We start from the raw sequence: 21908 nt of genomic DNA, 5'->3' as shown, positions 1-21908 counted from the left end.
ATAATAAAATATTCAACAATTTATTGTACTAATTTTTAAATATGGTGTAAACCTAGTCCATTGGATGCAGAAAGTCATTCTGAACATTTTTGACCTCTCGCAAAATTTTCTTAACACTAACCGTTTCCGAGATATTCGACATTTTTTGTCTATGAATCTATAATCTTTCTCTAATCATCTCTAATAATATAATCTATAAAATGTCGTATCTCCGTCAATTTTGGGATTTCAGCGACTGTAAAAAGCTCCAACTATTCGTTTTGAACTGCTGTTTCACCTCGTACTAACTGCAAAACGGTTGAACATCTACAGGGTGTTCAAAAAAGGTAAATTTGGACGCTTTGCCAGTAGTTTGCACTGAGTGCAAAGTCATTTTGAACAACTAGCAACATTTTCGCCATACTAAAGTTTCAGCGGCTGTAATAAGCTCAAAATGTTCGTCTTGAACTGCTTTTTCACATCGTGCTAACCACAACACCATTATACAGTAACAATTTAAATTTAAGTAAACATTAAACTTTTTCTAACGTTGCACAATTATTAAAATTACTCCAGCAGAACCGTCTAATGGTAAAATCTCATGGATCTCATGCTGATTTTTCTGTTAAATCACAATAAAATACGTGACTGATCTGGGACACCCAGGGTAGGTTAGGTTGTTTAAAAAAAACTCATAAAGTTAACAAAATTGTCTATATTGCGGGGAAAAAACTTTTCGATTCTATATAATAACGTTCAATGGTTCATACGTTTATTTTCAACATCATTTTATGTGTTAACTAGGTGGAAAGATGAAAATTACTTACCGGAGTGGCAAATAAAATAGTATATTTTTTTGTTTTCTGACGACAGAAAACGTTTCATTTTAGAAGGTTATAATTTCGAGCGGATAAGAATATTTGCTGCTTTCAGGATTTAAAACCAGCAAATATTCTTTCCGCTTGAATTATAAACAATTCGTTTTGCTGAGTATCGGTATTCAACAATATTCTTCTCAGAAATGGTATAAAACAATCTCTTTCCACCTTGGTATGTAATCTACTATTACCAAATGCTGTAAAACTTAAGAACAATATAAAAATACAATAAATAACATAACAAAAAACAAAATAGTTGAAGAAAAGGTGTAGTACGCTTACAAATAACTGTCTATAATAGTTTTTCTGTATTGTAGAAGTACACTAGTAGTAAGTAGTAATAAGAGCACATAACTGACTGAAGAATCAAAGCAGTTTTTTCATTGTTTGAACATCTTATGTGATTACAGTAGGCTCCTCCCTGTCGGTGAATTTCTTCAAGTCCGAAATTTCCAGGCCGATATTGACTAACGGCTTTAACATAACCTAAAAACAACAGTAACTTGCCCTGAACTTGATTTGAAGAAATAGTCCTTACCTGAGCTTCAGTTAGTACATCCTCTTTCTCATAACATTCAATGTAGACTCGGATTGTTGCTCCGCTACTTCCAGTTCCAGACAGTCGGTAAATCAGTCTTGAACCGTCATCAAACAGTACACGAATTCCCTTCAAATTCCAAATAATAAAGTCGGTTTAACATGTTAAGTCGTGAAATTTACCTGATTTTTAGCTACAGAATTATCAATAGGATCCACATAGGAAAAGTTATCGGCCTTGGCCACTTTGTAAGTCTTGCTGCCAGAAGTGTAGGATTTGCCCACAAAACTGTCACTGGCGATCAACGCCTCTAAATGCTGCATCAACTGGTTGGCCCCTTCCGTTTCGACTTCTTCGTAATCGTATCTGGTAAAGTAATTTCTACCATAAAGTTGCCAGTGTTCTTTCAAAATTTCCTCGACGCCCATGTTCTTGTGCTCGATTATGGACAACCACGCCAGAACTGCCCACAGACCGTCTTTTTCCCTGATGTGGTCTGAACCAGTTCCGAAACTTTCTTCGCCGCACAAAGACAAACGACCCGCGTCCATCAAATTGCCAAAGTACTTCCAACCGGTAGGAACTTCGAACATTTCTTTGTTCAGTTTAGCAGCCACCCTAATGTAACAATTTCAAAAATGCTATTCCATTAATTAGGTTTGACGTACCTGTCAACGGCAGCGGCAGTGGGCATAGATCTAGCAAAACCGTGAACGCCATTTTTCTTAAAATATGGAATACATTCGAGATTGTTGGCAATCACGGCCAGAGAGTCGCTAGGGGTGACGAAAAACGCGTTCTTGCCGAGAATCATGTTCCGATCGCCGTCTCCGTCAAAGGCGGCTCCAAAATCGTAGGTCAAGTCCTCTTTCAGAGCGTCCACCAAGTCTTTCGCGTACGTCAGATTTGGATCCGGGTGAATTTCGCCGAAATTGTCCAGCGGCACGATGCGTCGCACATTGTTGTCCGGCGACGCTCCCAATTCTTCGACGAAAATGTTTCGCACATAGACGCCAGTAACTAGTATTGTAAAACGTGTTCTTTTTAGTTTAGAAGTAAAAACTTAGTTGGATTAATCTAGTGCTCTGCTACAAATATTTTTGCAATACTTATTTGAAAGGTTGTAGTAGCTTTTCTATTTTGAACTCCTATCGATTTCACTAAACCGTCATTAAGGTCCCCAAAAACGGCATTTTTACAATTTTTGAAAGGTTTATTGTGCTTATTTCACTTAATTTGAAGGCTTTGGTATAAATATTCCCTTTGCTGACAAAAATGGTGTTTTTCCAATATTTGAACTATCAATTTCACTAAATAGTCATTAGAAAGAGAATAAAAAATACTACAAGATGAGCCAAAACGCGCCTTTCTAACACCTCACATTACCGAGATATTAAATTTCAAACAGTAACTGACAAAGACCCCTAATGACACATCTTACCTCCGTTCATGGAATCCAATAAAATATGGAATGGAGGCCGTTTGTCCGTACCCCTGATTAAAGCTCTCAGCTTTTGGAAATCAAAGATTTCCTTCATAAGAGCAACATAGTTTTTGGTGGAATCGATTATTTCCACCGTAAATTCTCTCCCATCAACCTGTAGCAATAAAAATATTTTTACTGAAGAAAGAGAATTAAATTTGAATTTTATTTTGAGAATAAATAGCTTTATGTTGTTCTAAAGTTCTAAAAAGCATTTTCATTGACCTAAATTCATCAACATTATTTACAACGTTTGAATGATCCAATCTCAATTGATTAACCATAACCAAACATGAAGAGGAGCAAACACTTACGTTAAATTGGGTGGTTCCCAAAATATCAATCAACCTGTCAGTTTCCAATGTGGGCGTGGTTTTGTACTCTTTGATGTTCAGCGTGTTCTCGTAGATGGCGTTCGTAAACTGATCAGGGGCTGGACCGCCATTTTCGATATTGTACTTGATACCGAAATCGTTACGTATGCCGCCCGGATTATGGGAAGCAGTTAAAACAACTCCACCTGTAGATAACTAGTTTTACAAATCACCATACTGGTTTATCAGTGTTTTATTCAAAAAATAATTTAATCTGGAATTACCAAGAACAAATACACACACACACAAATCCCTTTAATCTTTTTGATATTAATTTCTACAGGCAAAAAATGAATATACATAAATGTACTGAATTTATCGTCTGTACAATGTATACATACCTAATACTTTGTGCTCTCTAATTAAGGCAGAAACAGCTGGTGTGGAAAATATACCTAATTGTCCAATTATCAGTTTACTAACCTAAAACAATATAAAAAAATGCTTTGACCCAAAAAAACTTAATGTTTTTCAATTAATTTATATTACTTGCAGTCATAATTTTAATTTCACCTTTAAGTTGTAATTTCAAACTCACTGCTTAATTAGCTATTTATGATTTAGTCACACTTTGTCTCTTAATTGCACAAACCACAAACAGCATAATAATTGTCACTCTGCAATATAACCATTGATTGCTTTATGACTATTACCCAGCTTAACATAAATTATTAAATTTTTACTGAAATATCACCAAAACCTTTACACAAAAGGTTATCAAAGTTTGTCAAAAGAAAAATCAAACCTCATTTGCTGAAGCTATCCTAATAATAGTGTTAATGGCAGGTTTGGAGAAATAACGGCCGTCGCCACCCACAATCAGAGTGGATCCCTTCAGTTTGTCTCCCAGGGCATTAAATATGCACTGAACAAAATTTTCAGTGTAGTTTTTTTGCATAAACACCTTCACTTTCTTTCTCAGACCACTGGTGCCAGGTTTTTGGTCATCGAATGGGGTGGTTTGTACCACCACTGATTTTAAGGGTGCCCCTGGTGACATTTTTATGTGATGCTACCTGTAAAAAATTTAATATTACCATTGGACTGGGAATTGCACAGTAACTGGTGCTGATAAAAAATGGATTTAATTTTGATGTATGTAATCTTTATAATCCTTATAAAAGCAAGGTTTTTGATGAATTGGGTAGGGTTTCAATTTTTTTTAAATGCACAGTAGATAGAGTGACTTTTTGTTCACTTTTTTTATAAGTGCTCTATTACCTGGCTGACTAAAAGTTTGATTTTTAAAGCTGAAACACCAAACTGAATATGACAGTACAATTAAAAATTTTGATGGGCTTATTTCTTCTGTTCACTACAGTCAATGCTACACAAGTTATCTAGTTTTACACTACTACTCATAAATGTAACAAAAACTCCCTATAATTTGCTGTTACCTTGAAAATTCAGTAAATTAAACTGAGATTTGTGCAAAACAATTGGTGGTTAAAGTTTAAGAACAATGCACTCACTCGATGGATTGCGACAAGGTAATGAGGTGCCGTATCATGAAAATAAGCCAATATAACTGAAATATGCGATATAAAAGCACTAAAATACTCCTAATCTACTGTAAAAAGTTAAAGGTTAGCACCGAAAAATACCGACACTAGACGGGAAAAAAAACAAGTAGAAAATACCTTGTGATTGATGAAGCCCGCTTCGCAGCTGCCACGACGGTCTTCTCGACTTTATCAGTTGCTGGGTTATTTGATTTTTGAACGTTTTTGGTCGGAATATGCAGCGAAAAAACACTAAACGCGCTCTGTTTTGAATAAACGCTCAATGTCAAGTAGAAGTCATCGATCGCGCATCTAATTGGCGCAACACGACGTTTGACTGCCTGTTTGATGTTCACGCTCGGCGTTGCCAAGTTAGACGCGTCAGAATAAACATGCCATGTTGTCAAAATCATATTTTGTGTTTTGTTAATCAATTTAATTACTTGATACAGTCATTGTTTATTGTGCTTTTTTTATGGTGAGTAGGTGAGTCCATCTGAGCAGTACAGTGGTAACAGTGGGTACTTTGTGATTGATCAAAAAAGTGACAGGGATTTGACAAAAACTACTGCCTGTGACGTTTAGGTCTTCTGTCGTGTGGCGCCATCTGCACCAAGAAGAAAACATCAGGAAATGTGTCAAATCTATACAAACACGTTACGTTCAGAAATTGTCAAAAATTTACGCTTACTCTAACAGTTACAAAACGAGTGAAAATCGTTTTCCTGAACGTTCCCGTGGCAAATTTTCCCGACTGGCATTTCTCGCCGTCGCCAGGGCAACGGGCGGTGACAATTGGTTGCGCGCGTCCCCCACCCCCGGCACACATTTTCCACCGTATGTCAAATACGGATTTCCCGAACGAAACCGTCAAGGCGGCCGCGACAATCGCGATTGTTTTCCGCCCCGACATGGAAAGAAAAATGTAACACGGTGGTTCAGATTTTCCGGTGACTGTGATATTGACTTTGTTTTTGTATTTTTGGCCGGCGCCGCACAAAGATATTCTACATTTTGAAATACGGAAAAAAAAATGAGAGAGAGACACGACGCGAAAATAAAGCGGTACCGAAGTGAAAAAGTTAATTTGTGATCTATTTTCGCAAAGTAAATCGGTAAAAATAACTGCAGCACGCTCTCTCCCCGTTTACACCCATACAGAATCGAGACGTTGGTTCGCCGGGATTTTTTCACAAAAAATCACGCAATATGTAATGCCTTAAACGAATTTGCCTTATTAAATGTATAAAATAGAATTTGTGGTTTTTTATAAGTGACTGCTTCGCATAATAACCGTAAAACTCAACAATAAATTAAATACAACGACACCGCATAAAGCTACACAATAAATCATACACACCACACCGTTTTCGCTAAATTTCCGTTTTTATCTATCACATAAAAACTGAGGAATGTGATGTTAGACAATAATAACAAATTTGATGTTAGTGAACGTTGGTTCGGTGCTTACACTAATGAACAATAAAGTGAACCAGACAGAACATGCCTGTGAGGAGAGGATTGGTGGCACCGAGAACTACTTTAATCGAAACCATCATCAGGAAATTTGATACAGACAGTAAGTAGTATTTTTTTAATATAATGTGAGGTTATAGAGCTGTTGGTCTAAACTTACTTTTTAATTATCACCACTGTATACATGATATGTTCAGTAATCAGTCTATATTTGCTCTAAAAAACGTTTTTAAACAATATTAATTTTCGACAAACCTACAGAAAAAACCTAAAATTGTACCTACTAACAAAAATATTCTCTTATTAGTAGGTACAATTTTAAGTTTTTTCTGTAGGTTTGTCGAAAATTATTCTCTTATTTGGCAGAAAGACCGGTAGGTCGATAGCCTTTTTCCTCGGAAATAAAGATGGTTTATATATATATTCTCTTATTGATCCACTTTATATAAAGTGTACCAGGGTATTTCATAAATATGCAAACAAGTTTTCAACAAGAGAGTTCTTTATAGTGTCAAAAAAAGCAGCTGTCAGCTTATTTGACCAATCACAAACTACGCTCTCAATGCTGTCATTTTTACGCAAATACTGCACATTTGTACTTACCATTAGTCCAGCAAAACCCTCTTTTGTTAAAAAAGATTAGTTAAGACATTTTCAGTCTCTTATTCGGCTTCACTAATAATTGTAAATAATAATAAGTTTTGGTCAATCTGTCAAATAATTTACAGTCACGTCAAAAGTACGGCAGACACTAAACAATTTTCTGTAATGCAACCACACATACAACACTGGATTGATATCCCTGCCACAGCCTGCTTTAACGTCACCGATTACTCTGACGTCAGTCGGTTTAATGCACCAAACAGTACAATCAGTTAATTGCGGTTAATCCAAATTCATTAACTAGACTATAATTATAACGTACAAACCTAAAAATAGTAGGAAATCAAACAAAGAATAATCTACTAGATACATTGCGATTAATCGACGCAACCTTCCAAGTTAATTTGGAATTTGGGTTAATAATGAATTCACGTGCAGAATTTAATCAGTTAAATGCAGATAAGCAAATTTTTATCCCAGTTTACTCTGACTGAAGTTTACCTTAACCGGAACCAGTGTTCTTTGGGGGGGGGCTCAGTTTGTCGGGGTTTCATCAACATGTCGGGTAAATTCAAAGTTTCAGTAAACTCGTTTCAGTTTTCGAAGGGAATTAATGAGGCTAAAACACTGGATCTGAGGGATAAAATTAACAGAAAACGAGGGTATAATATAATTAATAAATTATAAAGGTCAAACTGTATGATTATGCAAATTAACAAGATTTGTTCCATGAATATATTACTCTTGTTATTTTATACATTTTTCTTAATTATTGCTTAGAATTTCTTTCATACTAACAGTAATATTACTACTGTGCTAGTTAAAATAAGCGGAGATTTATTGCGAAAAGAATTAAATAAATATGATCTGTCATATATAAATTTTCAACTGTGGACCGCATCAAAAGCGACGGCGTCTAATTTATTTTTCTATTCAAATTTTACGATTTCTTTCCGGTTATTTATTTAAGAGAACCTAAAAACAACTTCGTACTCTTGTTTTATATACAGAGTGGCTCAAGAACAACTTAAAATGCTCATTTTTTTTAAGCCTAAACAGATTGCTTCCTGCTCCTATAGTGTCACATGGATGTCTCCCTTAACTGACCAAAACAGTCATCATCAAAGTTTTCTGGTCTTTTGAGACCGACTACGTTTATCTCCTATTTGATGTGCTTTTTTTTATAATCGGCAATAAAATTTGAAACTTTGGCTGTTGTACAACTATTAACTGTGTAAATTCAGATAACAGCTGTTCTGCCAAATTGTCTACTAAACTCTGAGAATGGGTACGTTTACCTTGCCGACCTTCTATCTGTATGACTTTTTGATGAGAAGTGCAAAATTTGACTTTGCTTATAGATTACAAGTTTGTTTGTCCTCCAGGAGCTAAACAAAATGACGACTGGAGGACATCTTTAGTGACATTTGCTGGAATTAAACAATCGATTTAACAGTTTGATCTTTCCAATATTATACAAGAAAATTTCCAAAAAATGAGATATTTAACAGAGTTAATAACAAGTGTGTTAAATGCATACAAAACTAAAGTTTCTCTAAGCATTTTCAACAACTTTGTGAAATAAATCAACAAAGCGCTTTTCCGACCGCTATTGATAAACATTCAAAAAATAACTATTAAATTTTCTGAAACCTATATATACACATCCATCAAGTGGATACAGTTCGGGTGATACAACCGGCCTTGATCCGGGAATAAACGTTTTTAAAATATTATTAAAACCGGCAATCAGCGACACTTTTCCGGATACCCTCTTGCCGATGAGTGATTGAATTTCAATCGAACAAAGAAAACCAATCATCGATCAATCCAGTAAAGTGTATTAAATAGAAAGCGACAGTTATTTGGATGTAATGTACAACAGTATTTACAATATTGTCCTTGGCGATTTCGACATTAGTTGCCGGATTGCATGTCCATGGTAAAGTCGGGTTTCGGACTGCGTTTTCATAAAATCCAATACAACTATAGATTTTTCCATGAATGGGAGACTTATTAAAATTATTTCATAGTTTCATGCGGAGAAAACGGAAAGCCGCACTCGACCGCATTGTAGTTTTAAAATAATTAAGTTTTGATGTGCGAACAGAGGTTTTTGTATTACGTTAATTAAAAGACCAATGGTAATTGGTCACGTGACCGCTTTATCAGACATACTGATTGACTGCACGTGATCAATAGGTCAGGGTGAACTGACACACTTTTATAGTTTTGTTCGCAGCTTTGTCTGGAGCATTGGTTTTGCTTTATGTTTCTCTCTTCTTACTGTTCAATTTGCATAAGTTTAGTTTTATAAGTATTCCACACCTGTGTGTACAGGGTGTCTCATTATAATCTTCTAGATGGTTATTCTACTTGACATTCATACGATAAGGAATATATCAGTTGGTGGAATTGTTTCTAATGTTCAGAAAATATTAAACTGCCTTGAATTGTCAAATTTTTGACATTTGACAGTTTGACACCTTCTATGTTACAATCTTTCTTCTGATTTTATTAAGGTAAGATGGGTAATTTAAAAAAAAAAGTAAAGAAAACATGTTTTGCTTTATACGCGTTTGTTCGAAATATCTTCGCTTGTGTAGTAATTATGCATTAAAATGGCATTTTTTTGCGTGGGGGGTTTTTCAATTGATCCGAACGCAAAAAAGTAATCAAATCCACTCCCAAAGGTGAATTTACTCTATATAAAGCGAAATGGATAAAAAAGACTGGCTACAATAAGCCGACAGCTTTGCTTTTGTTTACCAAAAAAAACTGAGTTCTTTTAGTGTTTTATATCAATTGTCTGCAGGTTTTTTGATGCCTGTGAAGGTGTATTAATAAGAATATCAATAATTCAACTCGTTTTTAGAATTGCTCAAACTCTACAAGACGGTAGAAGAAAACGAGGGAAAAATACGAACTGTTAAGCGTCGTTATTCCATCAAAAATTGAAGGCGGCAATCTGGATACTGCCGCCCCATCATACCGGATTCTTTTGAAAGATTAATTATTGCAATTTCGTTTCTGGCACGACACTGGATTGCTTCATGAAACATTCAACGGATTTTTGGTCGTTAGAAAAATCGACGTATTTTCCTACATGACACAGAAAATATGTAGTTTTACATGATTTGGCAAAAATAGTTTTACAAGGATGGCCAAAGACAATGAACAAATGTTCGTACTGAGGTCTAGAAAACAACAACACTGCCATTTGCTTACCAACTTGGCAACTGTTTTGCTATTGGCGTTTCAAGTTAAGATCGCAGCGCCAGTTGAACTAAAATCGGGCAACACGTTCCTAACCTAACATTATAAATAATATGTACACTGTCACTGTCAAAATCAATGTAAACAAAGGGAGAAATGACAGCTGGAATGACCGACACTGTTTTCAAAACCGATCACCAGAGAGAGTATGTCTTACCTTGAAACCAATAGGTATTATTAAAATGTCAACAGGACAAAACTAAGCGTGTTTTCGTCGATGCGAAGAAAACAAGCCGTATTGGAAACCTTTTATGTTCTTTTTCGACACGAAGTGTTCTAAATCCGGCCGCAAAAGGTCACTTTACCACCACTATCAGCCGCGGGCTGAAAAATCGACTCGGTACAATATTAAACTCTTTCCCATCAAACTTTCAGCAGTGCCTTTGTGAAAATTTAAGTTTCTGAACTACGTTTTTTCAATAAATTCTAAAACTAAATATATGGTGGCAGTATCGACAGAATTCCCCGATTGGTCGATACCGTAACACATCTGTCGTTATTTTGGCCACTATCAGAGTGCACGATAAAGTCTTAAATCACTAGAAAAAATATGGGCCGTATTTGAGCCTAATAAATTCTCTGGAATTTGATTTATTTTCCGTCACTGTCGTGAATAATTTTCGAATGGAAATAAGGAAAATCAAAACACATCCAACTACTTTTGGATCATTAAAAGACCGTAAATATTTGACCGATGTCTTTGCGTGTCTTGACATCATTATCATAACCTTCAGTATGGTGTAATCCAGGTCAAATTTGGTGTATAGTAGTGAATACACGTGACCAATTTAATTTCAAATGTCAGATTAGTTTTGCTAAACAAGTTAAACAAAGATGGGCATAGTTTTTTGATGATTCCGTCCAATGTTGCCGGTGCATTAATGACAGCTAAAAATTTTTTTTTTTTCGAAAAATGTGTGCTTTGGTTTCCTGCATAACTGTATTGTTTTTTGATTTACGATGGTGCAATTGGAGATTAATGGCGAATACGTACAGTTAAACAGATGACAGAACGTTGTAAAGCCAAGTTCACATGTGCAGAATTTGCCTAAATCTCAGCATACTGGATGGTTTGTGTCAAACTATTTACAGTGCAATCAGCCATTACTTCTTCTAATAATCGTATTGTGATGCTGTAAAAAATTACTTTCTGCCACAACTGAAGGAAAAAAACAAGATAAAAACAGATAAAAAAAATTTAAAGTAACTCTTGTTATTTACATAGGCACTCTATAATTTTTGCGAATACTACTAAACAAAACATCTAAACAGTAACTTGTATATAAACCCCTAAAAATAGCGCCTCGTAAAATTCTCCACGCTGCAAGCCATGTGTATATTTTAAGATTGGGCTTATTTTAAGAACGTTCTGCCTCAGTTTCCAACTTCTTTGGGAATCCAGTCGGGTAAATGACAACACACGATCCGGATATGAGAAATTAAAAAATCGCGAATCGGTCAGAGTGTAGCAAAACCAAAACAAAATGAAGAAATAGTGATTAATAAGCGCAACATTCAGTTTTAATGGCGGACTATTTATCGTCAAACAAAGGCGTGAATGTCGGATGGCATGTTGTGGAATCATTTGTCTCTGCACGAATTTTTCCCCTAATTAAAATGGTGCTAAATTCGTACGCCACTGGCAACGTTTTTAGATGATGGTTACGCATTGTTTTGAAAGAAATGAACGTTTCTTACGAGGATAAATGTAATACCCCTTCGAAAGTTGGAGAGTACGTTTTAAGGCTCATTGAAAACGCGGAGGGGATGGGACACTCAGGTAGGTCACCACTTTTTTCTGATTTTTTTCCCGACCTGACAAAAAAGTGCGTGTCATTTAGGAATAAAACAAAGAGCTGGATATTCCTGGTTTCTTATCAGATCCATAATAAAAAAGCGTTCGCAGATTTTGCCACTCCATTTTGACTTTAGTGATATACGATAGCTATAAAAGTCACATGGAAAGCAGTTATTACCCTGTATAGAGGCTTAAAGCTCCCCATTTCAGGGTTGGTGGGAAACGTCAAATGTCAATTTCCTTGAGACTGAAGTTAAATTGAACTGTCCCTTAATAAGTTCATGATTATACATCATCAATCCCTCCTAACAAAATAAACTGAATATAAATCCGTATTTTCAATGGGACGGTTAGTTTAAATCTAACTTTAAAGAGTGTCGTAAATCGTGTACAACTTTCTGGACAGTCGTAAATCTTGGGAGTTTTATAAAGTTGACGAGTAGTGCTGCAGGACAATCGATATACGTTAACAACACCCTCGTGACCACTTTTTCTCTCTGTCAAGAAAAACACGTAAATACTTCAAAGTAAACTAGTTCAGTTAAGTTTAACTACTGCGTGTGTAAATACACCAAAAACGGTATCAGAGTCTTTTAACTTATTGTATTGCTGTTGTCAAAGTTTTTACACACACTCTGTATAGTTTTAAGTACACAAAAAATGGTCAAAATATAAATACCTACCAATGAGGAACATAAATTTGGCAAGCTAGCAGGCGATTTTTTTTTAACCTTGTTGCCAATTGTGCAACACTTTTTCTAGTGCTTACCGTCGAACTTCAAGCCCAGCTTAAGTGAGGTCCAGACTGTGACTTTTTTCAAGTGTTCACATTCTACACAGTCTGAAACACACTTAACTTAAGCTGCTTAAAGTACGACGGAGCAAATTGAGGTGTAAGACCCAGTAAAAAATGTGAATTTTGCAACCTAGCGAATCATTTTATAAACTTGAACCTTGTTGCTAATTGTGGACATGTCTCAAATGTACAATACTTAAGTTAAATTAATCTAACATAATAATACCCAGTAAAAAACTAAACTTGACAACCTAGCTGGTAATTTTTTAAACTTGAACCTTGTTGCCAATTGTGCAAATATAACAAGGTCCTGGCTGGTTTTGCTTTAAAAAATGCCATTTTCTTGCGCTTTGTAACGTTTTATTTTAAAACTTACCTGAGTAATCTTGAAATATTCACTCTAACGCACAGCTTCTAGGTAATTTGACAAGTGTCCATCATGGAAGCCTATGATTAGTACCGTAGAATTGGAACCGTAGAAACACGACTAGAAATTGAAAGTCAAGATCTAAATGCACATTTAACAAATAAATAAACAAATTTCCTTAATTTATTTATTCATTCATTATTTAAACCCATTAACCTTAAACCCAACGCCAAACTTTTCTCATCATAATCACGGCCGCCTGAATTTTAAAGCAGGCGATAGTTTCGACCAATCAGAGAGCAGCTTTGCGCGTCCCTTAACTTGTCAACACTGTCACTGCCCGAAATCTTTGAAGTATGCGGTTTAGCTTAGAGAGGACACGCTGTGTGGACCAATTACACCACAGTGGCATTGCCTGACCTTACAGTGAAAAAAAAACGATAATTGCTGTAATTTAATCATTAACATGTATTTAATTAGTGTAAGAAAAGTTTATTTTTTAGTTATTTCGCGTAAAGCCACTGCGGGCATATTAAAAATAAATTAGGAACGGCATGGAAAAGGGCCCGATTACGGTTATATCAACAAGTTTGCCGCATATTTCTGCACGGCAATGCGCATAAAATAGGAAAAATTCGAAAAGGGGCTTTCCTTAAACAATCTTAAATTACGACGATAAGATCGGATAAGTACACTAGTATAATATGAAACTTGTTGGCTTGAAGTTAAAGATCTTAACGGGGCAAGTTGAGAACTTTATGAGAAACTTATCCGACAGTGAAAGAGTCGTTCTATTGTGTTTGTTTCCATTTTAAATTTTAGTTTTTCAGACACGATATATACAACTTAACACCTCTAATTTTGTTTCAGATCGTTCTTTTCTCGTAGCAAACTATTCCAAACCGGGACAATGCCATATAATCTACTGTTCGGATGGTTTTTGTCGTTTGGCGGGCTATTCACGGGCGGAAGTGATGCAAAGGTCCGCGTCGTGTTCATTCCTTTGTGGTCCCCTGACGTCACAGCAAGCTGTCAACGGTTTGAGAGAAGCCCTGCAAAAAGGAGTGGAAAAACATGCAGAAGTTCTCTATTATCGAAAAGATGGTGAGTGTTATCTAGTCACTACAACCATTTTGTCTTATGTGCACATTTATTGACCAAATTGTCGAAGTCATGTGACTTGTCATATGGGAACTGTCAAATATGTATAAAAGGTTACGTTAAAGTGCTGTATATAAAACATCCTAAAAAAATGTCGTTAATCCTGAACCTTTTGAAAATGGGTATCGATCTGCGTCTTTAAAATCGGTTAAACTATTTAAAAACAAGTTTCGAATAGCCCGGATAAACTTAGTGCTCGTTCAAAATGTGCCATAAGGATTTATGAGAATCCGTTTTTATGGGAGGAAATAATTATCGGAACGGCTCAGTTTCAACTTTACGACGATCGAACGTATCATTGGATTCTTCAAATTTTTTTCTTTCAACTTTAGATTTACCGAGAAGTTGATTCAAATAAACAAAACAATTATTTTTGACAGTTCAAAAATAATTCAGTCAAATGACGTGTCTTTTTCTTTAAAGGAATTTGTTATCAACAGATGGCGCTTGTATTAGTCACATTATTAGTTTCAAATTAACATACATAATTCAGCGTGTCAGGATCAAATTTGTTACATTGAAATCCTTTCAGGCAATTGGCCAGAATATTTATTTATAGTTTATTTTTTTCCTCTCCTCTCGCATAGTTCCGGTTGTCCAACTTTGAAATAAATGACGGGAAAGTGCAAACTTTGTTACTTTTCTTACAGTGTCAAAGTCCAGATTAAATACACATAGAAAGTAAACAAATTGCAGTTCCCATCGCGCCACCTGTGCTCCCCGCTCCTTTCCAACGGAATATAATCAAGCGGTCGTGACGTCACGGGCGCATTCCCCGCTACGTCACGGGTACGTGGCGTTGTGCCAGCCGATAACAAATAACAATCGCCTGGTCTACACACATCCAGCCTACGTTGTCATAATGACTTCGGGAAGGAAATGGGGGAGGGGAATGGTATCGAATATGGGGATAAGGTGGGAGATGGGAGCATCGTTTCTGTCACGTCCTTGAATATGTTCGTGAGACGACCGACCGTCAAATGGGGTTGGAAAACAGTTCTGGGGTGGAAATCCTTTTTTATTAGTGAATACTGCCAGGTAACGTAATTTGTCACGAGGAATTATTTAGGCTTTCGGATCAAGTGATCATGTGACCAATCCTACCATTTGTTTCTAGCAGTCTGACACACACGGTGACATTGACGGTTCAGGTTTGATGCTTTGTGACGTCACTTGACCAAACCGCCGTGTTTAGGCAAACACTATTCTCTAAGAAACATTATAAAAATTAGCAAGTAGCATACAACATTCATAATTTACGATTCGATTACAACGTCTGTAATAATAATCTTTATAGGAAGTCCAATCCTGCTGAAGCTGGTAATCGCCTTTGATACCGCCTGCTAATATTTAGCTACATCTTAACCTACTCATAAATTATTATACATTTTTATGGCAGATTACTTGTAAAAATTCACACAAAACCTTGAACAAACAAAATTGAAGGTTTCCGAATTTCTTAAAATTGATTGTGTCACGTTTAACAAAATGTCCACGTGTGTGTTTCCAACCGATTATTGCCCTTCACACCGCTAAAAAACCCATGATCGTGGACAATATTGTTATGCAAATACGAGGAAACGGACCCTTGGCAAAACATGAAATGCCGAATAATCAATTTGAAGGATCTAAATGATGAAGGAAATATTCGTCCGCAATGCGAAAGCAAAGTGGTAATTTATGTCGGATTATTTAACACTGAAACCTATAAATGAACACTTTGAAAAAGAAGTGACAAAGTGTTTCTCAATTTTATGGCAACAACAAAAAAAGTTTATCACTGGATAAACTGCTGATATCAGTTTCAGATAAACTGTACACAACAAAGAAGTCAATATTTCCAATATTTTTCAGGTAGTTTAGCAGTGAATGATTACAGTGGTAGAAACCGTCAGTTTAGCAGTTAAGCTTTGTGTTATAATGGTACAGGTAACTATATTTATGGTAAATAGGGGTTAGTTTTAGTCGTCGCATTGTGTAAACGTAGCCTCAAACGTGTAGAAAGAAGGTCAAAGAAAATTATTCAGATCGCAATCTGGTTTGAAGGTTTTATATGGATGATCCAAGACAAAAGTGGTTTTGTTTGATATGCAAATTTGACCTATTTTTCGACCTTGACTGATTCTTCAAAGAGATTTCAGTCAGGGTTGCCAGATTTGTCGACCCAGTTGAAATAACCAATAAACTCGAAACTGTCACTTATGACTGTCACAAGACAGTTGTCCTTATTTGACACGTACTAACTTGGTTACTATGAGAGCTAGAAATGTTGTTATGACAGTTAGGAGGTTCGTTCAAACGTCAAAATGTAGATCGTTGGCATTATTTCACTTGAATACAATTTTCTTTAAAAAATTACAATTAACCGAGATATTTGACGTGAAATACAACAGTGTAACTCTGTACTAGAAATATTGAAAGAATCACAATTTGACAGCTCCTTACTGGGCTCCTATAACAGTTAGGAGGCTCTTTGAAACGTCAAAATGTAGCTCGTAATATTGGCATTATTTCACTTGAATACAATTTTCTTTGAAAAATTACAAATAACCGAGATATTTGATGTGAAATAACGGGTGTTCAATAATTGTTATGGTCGTAGTTGGCTGTGGTTCTCTCGTATGGCTGTGGTCCTCCATATAAGATCGTATATGGTTTGAAATCAAACCGGTGGATTGACAGCTGTCAAATAATAATTGTTTGCAACGTTATCTAAGACATACGCTTTTTGTGACAATTGCCATCCATAGGCGACCTGACCATAACAATTATTGAACACGCTTTACAACAGTTTGTTTTACACTAACTTGGTTCCTGTGATAGCTAGGAGGTTCGGTCAAACGTCAAAATGTAAATTAAAAGAAAAGTATCGTATTAGGGGAAAATTTTCTGATTTCAGTATATACAGGGCAGCCCAAAATCCGCAGCTGTTTTAATTTAAGAGTTGGCAACAAAGTTTTTCACTTTGACTCGTTTTAAAAAATGGAAACTAAGGGTGAAATGACGTCCCAAACTTGGCCCTCGACTACAACGTCCATCGATGCGGACTGGCGAAATACAAATTTTTATGGAATTCCACGTGCCATAATTCGCCACGGAACGAAATTAGGGTAAAACGGCTCGCCTTTTGGGGGGTTAAGATTTTCCCCCCGACGCGCGATCGATAAAATAGCGTAGAGGTTTTATCGGGCCGATATGGAAAATACACGCCGCCCTTAGATTAAGAATATTATCGGGGGCCCTATTAAGACAGGCCGCTTAGTACGAACACAACTAGCGGTAACGCGGTGCCATTTTGCTTCAGAACGCGATGGCCCATCCAGTGTTCGATTTGTGCACGATAAGGGCCTAAACACGTGGTTGGAAGTGGTTTTCGAACGATTTTTTCGTAAGTATCGATTCAAACGAAAAATAGCACTAAAACGTTTAACCTCGTTCCACATAAAATGCCTAAATGTCATTCATTTTCAGTAACCACTGGCGTTAGTTCCTTTACTGGTAACTGAATTACTTATTATAAATAGACTAAAAACCCACTCTTCATAATTGGCACAGAATGTGCAACGTTTTTAATTATTTAAACCGCCAGTGGCGCACACCACCATCCCCAGAGAATCGAATATGCATCGGGTATTTTTAACTTAATCAAACCGAAACAGTGTATAGCCAACCCACGCCCGGAAATAAAGCAATTTAAAAATACCAAAATATAGCTGGAACAAATCAAACTCGGTCATTAATACTTAATTATTCCGGTTGTTTATACGCTTAAAATATGCTACCAATTAAACATTTAGGAATGTGTATCGATAAAAATTTAACATTTCTACTCGCTGTGCAGGGTGACAGATGTCAGATGACAGAGTTAAGGGATGCACTTTTATTTTATAGTCCCAAGGTAACAGAACCAACCGACCCACGAATATTTTCTATATTGATTATCATCGATAAAACGAACTTTTTGATCACGCAGCCAATCAATCCATTTATCAGCACTTGCAATATTAAAATAAGCACGCAAAAGCTTGCGGCAACAATGTTGACACGTGCTGACTGGATAGTTTTAAACGTTGCTAGATTGTTAATGCTTTCAATTTACCCAGTTGGATTAATTCAGAAAATTCTTGACACTGGAAGTATTTCGAGGAACAGAACATCTGCGTATCGTCTGATTTTTCATCAAACATAGTCGAGTGGTTTGCAATAATATTGTGACTAGACGATTTCCTGACAAATACCACATTAGAACGCACTTAAGTCTATTTATTGATTTGCAACTGAAATTCCTTGAATTTACCGTCCTAATTAAAATCTCTTTAATTTTAGGTTCAAAGTTCCTATGTTCGGAAGTTATAGCCCCGATTCGAAGCGAGGTGGATGACATATCGTTAATCATTATAAACTTCGAAGACTTAACGACGGCGCCAGCGCCGTCTCTTGAAAGTAGCCCTGTCCGAAAAAACAGACTGAGCAAATGTAAGTAACCTAAAATACTGGTTTCATAATCCACGAGTTTACGATTCACACTTTATCAAAAAAAAACACCAACTGACTAACACTTTTAAAGTTGACAGAGCTCGGGCCTCCTTCAGACAGAGTCTGCGCCTCGGTCGAGGTCGTGCTCTGCGCCTGGGAGGTTACCTCACCCCTCCGAGTGACGTCACAGCTGCTGAAGAGGAGGAGGATACTTTAGAACAATGGTAAGCTGCTAAATGAATCAGAAATCTTTAAATTCAGACACTGAATAGGCGTCAGACGTTTCGAATTGGAAACCTTAGATGGAGCCAGTGGTGCTCAGTTAAAGACAGCTTTGCTGGTATCCAAGTTCATTTAGTGATTAATTTCTTCGTCCTCGTTCTCGAGAATCGACTCTTAATTAACTGTCCCATTCCTATCTGTCGTGGCCGCCCTCATAAATGTCCAATAATCCCGAACATATTTCCCAATTTGTATCATGAAACCAAATTTCCCTTTTTCGCCTTTTACTGAGGTAAACATGTACCAATTTGCTGAATGAATTAAGTTTCGATGTTTTGGCTTTAAACAATGAATTTTCGCAGTCCTCTAACCTCAAATTCGCCGACGCCGATCTTGTCCGAACAGACGTGGGTGTCGCGATCGGAGGCACCGCACGTCAGTCCGCCAGCGGCGTGCCAGGGCGGTACGGTGTACCATCGCGCCCCTGACTACACGGCACTGACAATCAGTCACAGCGCCCCCGCCAGTCACCAGGCTAGTTTCGAGCGGGGGGAGAGTCAAGAAAGGGGCGGTTTTATCGGGAGGGTTAACAATAACAATGGCAACAACGGATCTAGCAATAATAATAGGTAAGTGAGATGGAAACGGAAAATGACGAGTGTCATTTGACAACTGACTGATTCAGTTCCTTTTCGACATTCTTGCAGGCATTTGCATTATTCCAATCAAAACGCAGTGTCGTCGCATAGAGTAACGCACGCCACCAGTTTAGATGCAATAGCGCGACGCCAATGCTTTAAAACGGGTTATCCTGCACAGACTTTATGTAAGTTGACAGTTATCCTGTTTTTTCTTTGTAATTCAATTAAGTGAGAAACATTTAAAAAAAATAAATTTTTCAGCAAGCAAGCCGATCCTGAGTAAACAATTTCCCAACGTTTCGTCCGAGAGCGATCTTCAGCGATACCGGACGGCACAACAGTCCAACGATCGGAAAAGCCCGAGTCTGTCCAACGCCAACGATTCAATAAAACAAAAAATTGGACCTCAGGTTGGTGTTTATAATATGATTTTCTTTTATAATTAGTAAAATTAACTCTTTTTGGAGTGTTCCAACTAGCGACATCTGTAGCACTTCCTTGTAGTTAACAGAGTTCAGGGTTTATTTATTGATTTTTCTATGGGATTGTTATGAGTACAGCACATTATTGATTTAAATGTTTTGCTGTCCGGTTTTGCCGCTAGAGGGAATTATCTAGTATCGATTTGAAGGATTTTTTTGACGTTAGAGGACGCTTTAAGCATTGCAGAGAAAAATAAACAAGTTTCCGGTTGATTGGATTTTTTGCATCGTCAGTTGCAAAAAGAAGAAAATATTTCATAAAAAGAAATAAAACTCACTTGATGAAACGTTTTCTTTTCCACTCTAGAATGTCCAATTATTTTTCTAAGGTATTGAAACACGTTAAAAAATTTAACAGTTTTTTCCATACTGATCAATCAAATTTTAATCAGAAAAAAGTAAGGCAGTCTCAATTTTGGTCACCATATTGTCAGGAAGTAAAAAGCTTTAGCTAGTTTAAGCAAAAACTGATTTTTTGTTTTCGTCTGAAACAAGGAAATTTGAATTAATTTTCATTTTTTTAAACTTTCAGTTTTCCCTGCAGGACAACGGATCGGCCAAGTACTTCCAAAGTGGTATTCACACGCCAAAAATGGGCGAAAAAGTGGCTCAAGTGAGTAAATCATATGATTTGAGTTTAAAGTCTAAAAACGTGTCAAGTCACTCATTGAGCTTACATTATCTTCGGATAAAAATATAAATACTTTCCCCGTATAATCCATATTATAAAGTGTACGCTGATTGAATTGTACTGTCAAATAATAGACATTAATCCCACTTATTTTTCGCTCTAAATATCATCAGAACCACTTTAAAGGTCAGTACATATTGTGTCAAATTAAAACCTCACAAAGGAAGTCGGAAAGTAGAAAAAAACGAAGCAAAACAACACGGAAATCAGTAATATTAAAGGGTCGTTAAGCTGCTTGGGAACTCCGGAAGGGATTTAGGTCAAGGGTATGCAATAAAGTCACGATATAACGCGTCTGGAAATCCTTAAGAAAACCGAGTAATAATGGAAATATCTTATCAGAAATCGATATCTAATGTAGATTACTTTTTTGTTTTTTGCAAGAAATCTATTCTCGAGTCGAGTTGATTTATTGAAGGAAAATTGCCGTTGTGTGAATATCAATCAAATTGCCAATACAAGTTTTGCCTGAAAGGATTTTACGATCACTATAGTTAGGTCAAATAGTAATAAAACATAAATTTAAGATAAAATAGGTACGTAATTTGGCTCAAATTTAAGACAGGTCTGTGTCCTATCTAACACTACATTGTCATTTCATTGCTCCTACAGCTGTTGATACTTGGCTTATAAACTCAATTCGATTTAATAAAAAGTTATAAAGGCAATCATAGCATATTTAGACTATAGAGACCAGTATTAAGTTGACTACAAAAGGACAAAAGTTAAAATATACACAATCGACCATCTCTAATAAAATAAACAACACATCCCTAGTTCTAATGAACATTTGCCAGAAATGTCATTCTGTTTAAGTCAAAAGCAAAGCTTACTATGACCCCCGTACTTAACTTGAAATTCTGCGCTTCGACTCACCTTTAGCTGGATTACTTGGTTCATATTAACTTACTCTCCATTTTGAACACCCAAAACAAGAAGCTGCACGGCCACTGGAAGATTTCAAGTCGCGTGAACAAAGTTAAGGCGGAATTTAACTGAATTTCTGGACCACTGTCAGGTTCTACGCGAAACTTTCGGCTTGTTTGCGGACATGTTGGTTTTGGGCACAGCTTGCCTTGATACGAATAAAAATGACAGCTTATCAGGCGACCTTAGTTTTATCCAATGCGGCGCTAGTCACGTGATTGACAAAAAACCTGATCGG

The 21908-nt window shown here is 36.5% G+C and overlaps 2 protein-coding genes and 1 long non-coding RNA gene across 13 annotated transcripts in view; 1 reads left to right on the top strand and 2 right to left on the bottom strand.

Annotated features, from left to right (window-relative positions):
• Positions 1–679: 679 nt before the first annotated feature.
• Positions 680–5059, bottom strand: Pgm1 (phosphoglucose mutase 1). 4 transcript variants are annotated; one of them, XM_081976275.1, is made up of 9 exons: positions 4893–5059; positions 3998–4268; positions 3594–3675; positions 3193–3398; positions 2837–2993; positions 2064–2415; positions 1578–2013; positions 1396–1524; positions 680–1343 (listed from the first exon to the last, which is right to left on the bottom strand). In XM_081976275.1, the coding sequence occupies exons 2-9, from the start codon at positions 4250–4252 to the stop codon at positions 1254–1256; spliced, it is 1707 nt and encodes a 568-aa protein (XP_081832401.1). In that variant the 5' UTR covers positions 4253–4268; positions 4893–5059; the 3' UTR covers positions 680–1253. The 4 variants fall into 4 exon arrangements, with proteins under 4 accessions (XP_081832401.1, XP_081832405.1, XP_081832402.1 ...); XM_081976279.1 differs by lacking the exon at positions 4893–5059 and adding an exon at positions 4725–4851; XM_081976276.1 differs by lacking the exon at positions 4893–5059 and adding an exon at positions 4650–4804.
• A 209-nt stretch (positions 5060–5268) lies between these two features.
• sei (potassium voltage-gated channel seizure) overlaps positions 5269–21908 on the top strand; it is a 39464-nt gene continuing 22824 nt past the window's right edge. For 3 of the 8 annotated variants that reach the window (XM_081976264.1, XM_081976259.1, XM_081976260.1), the window contains exons 1-8: positions 11507–11889; positions 13941–14174; positions 18558–18707; positions 18799–18931; positions 19292–19558; positions 19637–19755; positions 19832–19980; positions 20585–20665. In XM_081976264.1, the coding sequence (XP_081832390.1) occupies positions 11793–11889; positions 13941–14174; positions 18558–18707; positions 18799–18931; positions 19292–19558; positions 19637–19755; positions 19832–19980; positions 20585–20665 (1230 nt within the window). In that variant the 5' untranslated portion in view covers positions 11507–11792. Of the gene's footprint in view, positions 6334–11505; positions 11890–13940; positions 14175–18557; positions 18708–18798; positions 18932–19291; positions 19559–19636; positions 19756–19831; positions 19981–20584; positions 20666–21908 lie in introns of those variants that run through there. The other 5 variants (XM_081976267.1, XM_081976266.1, XM_081976262.1 and 2 more) reach the window with 4 other exon arrangements.
• LOC145726943 (uncharacterized) lies at positions 13991–21749 on the bottom strand. Its single transcript, XR_014177746.1, has 2 exons — positions 21620–21749; positions 13991–14122 (listed from the first exon to the last, which is right to left on the bottom strand). It is a non-coding gene; the product is annotated as an uncharacterized LOC145726943 (long non-coding RNA).

This window comes from Ips typographus, linkage group LG3 (assembly GCF_016097725.1).
Source record: "Ips typographus isolate SLU linkage group LG3, UJ_Ityp_2.0, whole genome shotgun sequence".
NCBI classification, from domain to species: domain Eukaryota; kingdom Metazoa; phylum Arthropoda; class Insecta; order Coleoptera; family Curculionidae; genus Ips; species Ips typographus.
This window is presented reverse-complemented; position numbering and strand designations above follow the sequence as displayed.

What these genes read in the sequence shown, in the direction of transcription:
- Pgm1 (XM_081976275.1), bottom strand. Translation starts at nt 4,252, where the DNA reads ATGTCACCAGGGGCACCCTTAAAATCAGTGGTGGTACAAACCACCCCA. An exon ending in GGATAGCTTCAGCAAATGAG is followed by an intron (nt 3,676 to 3,997) that starts GTTTGATTTTTC and finishes ATATTGTTTTAG; the next exon opens with GTTAGTAAACTGATAATTGG. An exon ending in ATTGGATTCCATGAACGGAG is followed by an intron (nt 2,416 to 2,836) that starts GTAAGATGTGTC and finishes TTACAATACTAG; the next exon opens with TTACTGGCGTCTATGTGCGA.